Source organism: Plasmodium reichenowi, chromosome 4 (assembly GCF_001601855.1).
Source record: "Plasmodium reichenowi strain SY57 chromosome 4, whole genome shotgun sequence".
Taxonomy (NCBI): Eukaryota; Apicomplexa; class Aconoidasida; order Haemosporida; family Plasmodiidae; genus Plasmodium; species Plasmodium reichenowi.
In genome coordinates, this window is record NC_033649.1 from 733,011 (window position 1) to 741,868 (window position 8,858).

Below are 8,858 nucleotides of genomic sequence, written 5' to 3' on the forward strand. Positions count from 1 at the left end.
TTGTAACAAATGAAGGATATTAAAAATAAGAAATATTTATATAAAAAAAATATTTATAGAAGAGAAATATATATGGCATTATATATGAACATATATAAATAAATACATACATATATATATATATATATATAAAATATATATATATATATTTGTGCATATAAATTTATAAAACGTCATATGTTATTATAAACCTTTTGAAAGATGGCTGAGGAATATGAGAAATTTAAGCGATTCGAATATCGAATGAACTCCAACCTTGTTTTACAAAGGGAAGGTCCAATATCGAACACCAAAGAACCCACCGGAGAAAGCGAGAGTTTAGTAGGAAGATTAAAATATAAGATGGGTGATAAGGTTGAATATAGTAATAAGAATAAGAAGAATATTATGTTAGTACGAGATAATAAAGAAATGGATATAAATAGAAATAAAAGAAAAGATATTTTTGATGATGATAAATATAATAGACGATCTAATAAGAAAATTCGTCATAAAGAAAAAAGTGTATTAAATGTAAACATTGAAGATATTTTTTTATATAAGCCGACAACAAAATATACAGAAGACATATATACGAAACTTATGAGTAAGATAAGATTTTTATTAGGTGATAACACAGGAGATATAATTAATAGTGCTTGTAACGAAATCTTATACATATTAAAAAATGAAGAATTAAATAATGAAGAGAAAAAGAAACAGGTGGAGAGTGAACTAGAAATAGATATAAGTGATGATATATTTATTGAAATAAATAATTTATCGAAAGAAATATATGATTTTAATAAACAAGAAGAAGGGGAATATGTAGAAAATGACGAGGGTGTTGCCGTTATTTTTGAAGAAGATGATGATTATTTTAATATAGGAAGGAATACCAGCAGGGGATATGTGAATGATCACGAGACTATGGAATTACAAGAGTTGAGTGATGATATTGAGGAGGAGGACATTTCTGAAGATGATGATGGAGATGGAGATGCTGAAGATGGAGGTGATGAAGATGGAGTTGATGAAGATGGAGTTGATGAAGATGGAGATGATGAAGATGGAGATGATGAAGGTGGAGATGATGAATATGGAGATAATGAAGATGTCGATGATAACAATAATAATAATAATAATAGTGTGAGAAGAAAAAAGAAAAAGAAAGGTAACCAAATAAACCATCTCAAAAGTTATGATAAAAAAAATAAGAAATTCGAAAATTATTTAAGTTTAAAAAATACAAATAAGAACTTGTATTATGATGAAGAAAATAAGAATGTTCAAGATAATGATGAACTTAATATTAATGTTATTGATTCACATTGGTTACAAAGAGAATTAAATAAAATATTTCCAGATCCTTCTTTATGTTTAGATAAAGAAAAAGAAGTTTTAAATGTTTTAAATATATATAATATACAAGAAAGCGAGAATAAATTAATGCATATATTGAAATATGAAAATTTTCATATTGCAAGGGTGTTAATAAAAAATAGATGGAAAATATATTATTGCACCTTACTGGGTCAGGCACAAACAGAAGAAGAAAAAGAAGAAATAAAAAAGGAGATGAAAAAGACCGAAGAGGGACAAGATATTTTAGATGAATTATGTAACTTTAAAAATGTTAGAAAGAATAAACAAAGTGAATTTAGTAAAATAATAAGGAAAGAAGCTGATAATTTGTTTGGAAAAAAAAAAAAAATAAATGATTATAATAAAAAAGGAAACATGGATTATACATATATACATGATGATGATGATGATGATGATGATGATGATGATGATGATGATGATGGTGATGAAGAAGAAAAGGAGGAGGATCATAAAAATTATGACGACGAAAATGTTAGTGATGATGATAATTATTACGAATCTACAAAGTTGTATAATAGCGATTCGCAAGGAGAAGACGCAATTAAAAAGATAAATATAAATGTGAAAGATGTAAAAAACATAAAGGGTGTAAAAGAAGAAGATCATGAAGGAGGAGGGTCAGGGAAAGAAGATAATGAACCTACACAGAAAAGTTTTTCTAATAATATGAAATATAAATTTATCGATTTAGAAAAACTGGAAACAAAAGAAAAGAATAAAGATATATTTTTTAATAAAGAAGTAATATTACCACCAGAAAGTAAAAGAATAGAAAGAAAAGAATATGATGAAATAATTATTAGTAGTATGAAAAATAATAAAATGGATGGTATGAAAAGAAATAAAAATAATAAAATAAATTATTATACATGTCCAGAAGAAATAAAATTGATACATATAAATGAATTACCTGAGTGGACACATGAAGTATTTTCTTGTGTTAATATTACTAAATTAAATCCAATACAATCAAAAGTATATGATGTGGCATTTAATAAATATGAAGAAAATATGTTAATATGTGCTCCTACGGGTTCAGGAAAAACCAATATTGCTTTATTATGTATTTTGAATGTTATTAATTCATATCGATTAAAAAGTGGGAACATTAATAGAAAGGATTTTAAGATTGTATACATATCACCTATGAAGGCTTTGGTAAATGAGCAGGTGCAATCATTTAATTTACGACTCAAATGTATGAATATTAAAGTGAGTGAATTAACAGGTGATGTAAATTTAAGTACTAAAGAATTGGACGATAGTCAAGTCATTGTAATGACGCCTGAGAAATTCGATGTGATTAGTAGAAAATGGAATGAAAAAATATTATTGCACAAAATAAAATTGATTATATTTGATGAAATACATTTGTTGAATGAGATGCGAGGAAATGTTTTGGAGAGTATCATAGCACGTATAAATAGATATATGGATAACACGATGGTATATGATATGAGTGACGTTGCATATGGTTCATCTGGAGGTTTCCGAGGCAAAAATAGAGATGCCAATGGTGATAATAATAATAATAATAGTGATGATAATAATAATAGTGACGATAATAATAATAATAGTGATGATAATAATTATGATGGTGGTGGTGTTAATTCTTTTCGAGAGAATAAGCATGGAAAGAACCATATATCGATAAGAAAGAAAAAGATTCGATTGGTTGGTTTATCTGCTACGCTACCAAATTATGAAGATGTCGGAATATTTTTAAGAGCTCATATTGAGAGGGGTATATTTTATTTTGATCATTCCTTTAGACCAGTACAAATAGAACAACATTATATAGGTATAAAAGAAAAGAAAGGAATTAAGAAGTATGCTCTTATGAATGAGTTAACGTATGAGAAAGTACTTGAAGAAGCTGGAAAGAATCAGATATTAATTTTTGTTCATAGTAGAAAGGAAACTTATAGAACATCGAAATTGTTGATTGATAGATTTATGAAAAGCGATAACTTAAGTAAATTTTTAATAGATAAGAAAATATCGAGTGAAATATTATTATCGGAAAAAGAGCATGTAATAAATGAAGAATTAAAAGAGATATTACCATTTGGATTTGGAATTCATCATGCAGGATTAAAAAGATTAGACAGAAAATTGGTTGAAGATTTATTTTCTGATAGACATATACAAGTTTTAGTTTGTACAAGTACTTTAGCGTGGGGTATTAACTTACCTGCTCATACAGTAATAATTAAAGGTACGAGTGTTTATAACATTAATATAGGAGATTTTGATGAATTATCTAGTATGGATGTTTTACAGATGGTTGGACGTTCAGGTAGACCACAATATGATAAAAGCGGTAAAGCTATTATAATAACAGATCATAAGAACTTACAATTATATTTATCTTTAAACAACGAACAATTATTTATAGAATCTACATTACTTAATAATATTGTTAATATTATAAATGCGGAGATTGTTTTAAAAAACATTCAGAATATGGATGATGCTATGAATTGGTTAGAGCAAACATATATGTATATACGTATGTTAAAATGTCCTAGTTTATATGGTGTGACAATAAATTCGAATGATAAAATTAAAGGTATTGAAGAATTTAAGGATATTATAGATATGAAGAATAAAACAAAGAAACATGACCATAACAATATAAATAATAATAATAGTAGTAGTAGTAGTCGTAGTAGTCGTAGTAGTCGTAATAGTAGTAGTAGTAGTAGTAGTGGTGTTATGGATTATATGTCGATTTTAAAAACAAATTATAAGTATAATAAATTTATAGAAAAAATAAAAAGAAGGATGTACAATATATTATATTCATGTTTTCTTATATTAGAAAAATATGATTTAATAAAATATAATAGAAAATTAAATACTGTTAGTAGTACTTATATAGGTAAAATTAGTAGTTATTATTATGTTGATTATAAATCTATCGATATATATAATAAGAAATTAAATAAGTATACAAATGAGATAGATTTATTAAAAATATTTACTATGAGTGATGAATTTAAAAATATATATATAAGAGATGAAGAGAAAACAGAATTATCTGTTATAATGGAAAAATTACCAATACCTGTTAAAGAATCTATAAATATTCCTTATACAAAAATAAATATATTATTACAATTATATTTATCCAATATAATATTGAATGGTTATATTATAAATGCAGATATGGTATATATACATCAGAATGCATTACGTATTTTTAGATCCTTTTTTGAAATATCTTTAAAAAAAAATTCTTATAATTTAATAAAATTAACTTTAAAGTTTTGTAAAATGATTGAAAGAAGGATGTGGAGTACTATGACACCCTTAAGACAATTTGGTTTATTAAGTACAGAACTGATACGAATAATTGAAAAAAAAAATATTACATTCAAGAATTATTTAACAATGAATTTAAATGAATATATAACTATTTTTAAGAATAAAAAAATAGCAAAAAATATATTTAAATTAGTACATCATTTTCCAAAGTTAGAATTAAATGCATATATCCAGCCTATTAATCATAAAATATTAAAAGTTGATTTAAATATAGCACCAGATTTTATATATAACCATAAATATCATGGATATTTTATGTTATTCTGGGTATTTGTTTTTGATATATCAAATGAAAGTATATTACATTATGATTTATTTACGCTCAAAAAAAATTATAAAAATGATATCTTAAACCAAACGCAAAGAAACAACAACAACAATAATAATAATAATAATAATAATAATAAGACGAAGAACAATATGTATAACCCATCAGATGTTTTAGATGATCATGTGTTGACATTTTTCTTACCCATTAATGATAATCCTTTCTATATTGTCAAAGTCATTTCAGATAAATGGTTAGAATGTGAAGCTACCATTAATTTATATCTAAAAGATTTAATTCTACCTTCTCAAAATTTTTATTCTACACAATTGTTGGATTTACAACCTTTACCTATACATTCAATTAAATATCAAAAAGCACATACTTTTTTTAATAATATAAGAAATCTAGATTATTTTAATTCTATACATACACAAATATTTACATCTCTTTTTGAAAATAACGGAAATGTACTAATAGCTAGTTCAAATTCAAAACATTATTTAATTCCAGCCGAATTAGGTATCATAAAGATCTTGAAATTTTTACATTGTTTATATAATTTTATCAATACTTATATTAAAAAACAAAAAGATGTATATAAAATTATTAATGATAAAAAACTAGCTGATCTTTTATTTAATAATAATTTAATAGATTTAATAAAAATTGTTTATATAGCACCCTTAGATGATGTAATCATAAAAACATTTAAAAATTGGCAACCCTTGAAAAAAATATTTAATTTGAAAATGTGTATACTAACAGGAGATATACAAATTGATATGAAGCTATTACAAACACATCATATTATTTTATCCAACCCATCAAATTATGATAACATATCAAAAAAATGGAGGAGGAAAAAAATTCTCCAAACGGTTTCTTTTTATATATTTGATCATATGGAATTGTTGGATACGGTACAAGGGGGAATCATGGAAATATTAATAAGTAGAATAAGATATATATCTACACAATTAAATTTAAATAAATCAGAAAAAAAAAACCAACACAATAATGAAAATAATGATAATTTAATCATGTCGATATTAAATATAGATATTATCAAAATGAATAATGTAGAAGAGGATAATAAGAAAAATATAACACATAACAATCATAATAATAATAATAAGAAGAAGAAGAAGAAGGAGGAGGAGGATGATGATTTTATACAAACTATAAATGCATTACAAAATTTTACAATTGACCACATTTATGATTATATAGGATTAAATAGAATATTGTGTCTATCTAGTTGTTCCTTATATAATTCAAAAGATTTCGCTGAATGGATCGGATGTAAAAAAAATGATTATTATAACTTTTTATCAACTGTAAGAGATATACCTATTGAAATATACTTACATGCAGTTAATATTATGAATAAACAAAATAGATATATATCCATGCAAAGACAAGTGTATCAAAATATAAGAAAATTAAAGAATATAATACCAAAAAAAAAAAAAATGCAAAATGTTATTATTTTTGTAACAGATCAAAAGATGTGTAAAACATTGGCATTAGATTTAATCCTTTCAGCTTATAATGATAATTTTAAATATTTTTCTCTTTTTGAAAATTATGAAGATGATAAATACGGCACATATAAATTTTCTACTGATCAAAATGATCCTAAGAATGAAGAAAAAGAAAAGAAAAAAGGAGGGTGGATATCCAATTTGTTCTCCTACAACAAAGATGATAAAATTAGTCGTGATAATGAGAAGAATGATTTAATAAATAACAATTCAGATGATGGTGGAACGTCAAATAATGTACACAAATCTGGAACATTTAGGAATAATGATTTATATAATAATAGTACAAATGTAGAGGAGCTAGCTAAAAGCATTCATAATATGATTAATTTGAATATATCTAATATGGATAGTATTAAGAATAAGGAATTGTCAGAAAATAACATTAATGTTTCAAGTAGTAATAATAATAATAATGGTAATATTTATAAAAATGAGGGGAAACATTGTAATAATAGAAATAATATGAATGAAGAACATGTATTTGATTATATTAATGATAAAATGTTAATACAATTTATGAAAAAAGGTATTTGCTATTTACATAATAATATGACAGAAATAGAAAAGAAAATTGTGGAAATATTATTTGATAAAAAAACGATACAAATATTAATTGTTTCTTATGATTATATTTACAGTTTAAATGTTTATGCAAATAATGTTATTATATTAGATACTATTATAACACATTTCCATAACAATAAAGAAGAAGATTATAGTATACAGAATATATTAGAAATGATAAGCTATGCTGGACGACAAAATGAAGATACCAAAGCTTTTGTATATATATATACATATATAACTAAAAAAGAATATTATAAAAATTTTATATATGAACCATTAACTGTAGAATCAAATATTGAAGATAATTTACCAAATTTCTTAAATAATGAAATTGTTATGAGTACTATAGAAAATTATCAAGATGCTATCGATTGGTTAACATGGTCCTTCTTTTATAGACGTATAAAAAAAAATCCGAATTATTATGGGTTAAAAGGGATATCAAATGAACATATATCAGATTATTTATCTGAACTTATAGAAAATAATATGGAAATATTATCATTTGCTAATTGTATAAATATAGAAGAACAAACTATGGATATTAAACCATGTAATTTGGGTATTATATCATCATTTTATAATTTAGATTATCATATTATTCATTTTTTTAATCAATATGTATTATCTTTAAAAACATTAAAGAAATCAAGAATTTTTGAAATAATATGTCTTTCTAATATTTTTAATGACATATTAAAAATACATAATTATGATATATTTCTATGTTTAAAAATTGCTCAAGCATGTAATATACAAGTAACATATGAATTTTTAAAACTTTCTATTAATAATGAAAATAATTTAAAAAATGGAAACATTGAAGACCATTTAAATAAAGATACGAAATCAGAAGATTATAAAAAAGATCAATATATTAATTTATTACAATTTATGAGTGTACCTATTTATTTTACATCTCATTTAAAAGCTTTTATACTTTTACAAGCACATATCCATAGATATAGTTTACCTCTGAATTATATACAAGAAACAAAAACTGTATTATTAAAAGCATATAAATTAATAAATTCCTTAATTGATGTTATAAGTAGTAATAATATTTTAAATTTCTGTTTATTTGTTATGGAGGTCTCACAAATGTTAACACAAAGTATGAAGAGTACTACTGATCAATCCAATTTATGGCAATTACCTCATTTTGATGAACATTTAATTAAAAAAGCAAACGATTTAGAAATAGTGGATGTGTATGATTTAATAAATGCTGAAGATGAACCAAGAGATATTTTATTAAAACATCTGAATGAAAAACAAAGAAGTGAAATCGCAAATGTTTGTAATATTTTTCCAATTATTGAAGTACAATATGAAATCGATCTTGATAAATCTTATAAAGTTAATGAAATTGCACAACTTAATTTAACCATAGAAAGAGATTTAACAGATGATGCTGTGATTTTTGCACACTCCCTTTATTTACCTTTTGAAAAAGAAGAAATGTGGTGGATCGTTATCGGAATTAAAAAAATGAATTTACTTTTATCTATCAAAAAATTATCTTTATTGAAAAGTATCAATCATATAAAAATTAATTTCGAATTGCCTGACAAGCCAAATACCTATGACGTAGTAATTTATGTGATCAATGATTGTTATGTTGGGTGTGACCAGGAGTACGAGTTTAAGATTAACGTGGAGGAGTAAGAAGACAGCTTTCTCTTCTAAACATGTACAAAAATACATGCATATATATATATATATATATATATATATATATTATGTTTATTTATTATTTATTATTTATTATTATTTTT

At 23.8% G+C, this 8,858-nt stretch overlaps 1 protein-coding gene across 1 annotated transcript; it reads left to right on the forward strand.

Annotated features, from left to right (window-relative positions):
- Positions 1–201: 201 nt before the first annotated feature.
- PRSY57_0419700 (pre-mRNA-splicing helicase BRR2, putative) lies at positions 202–8,748 on the forward strand (the record flags this gene model as incomplete). The annotated part of the gene is made up of 1 exon (XM_012906050.2): positions 202–8,748. The coding sequence occupies one exon, from the start codon at positions 202–204 to the stop codon at positions 8,746–8,748; it is 8,547 nt and encodes a 2,848-aa protein (XP_012761504.2).
- Positions 8,749–8,858: the final 110 nt, after the last annotated feature.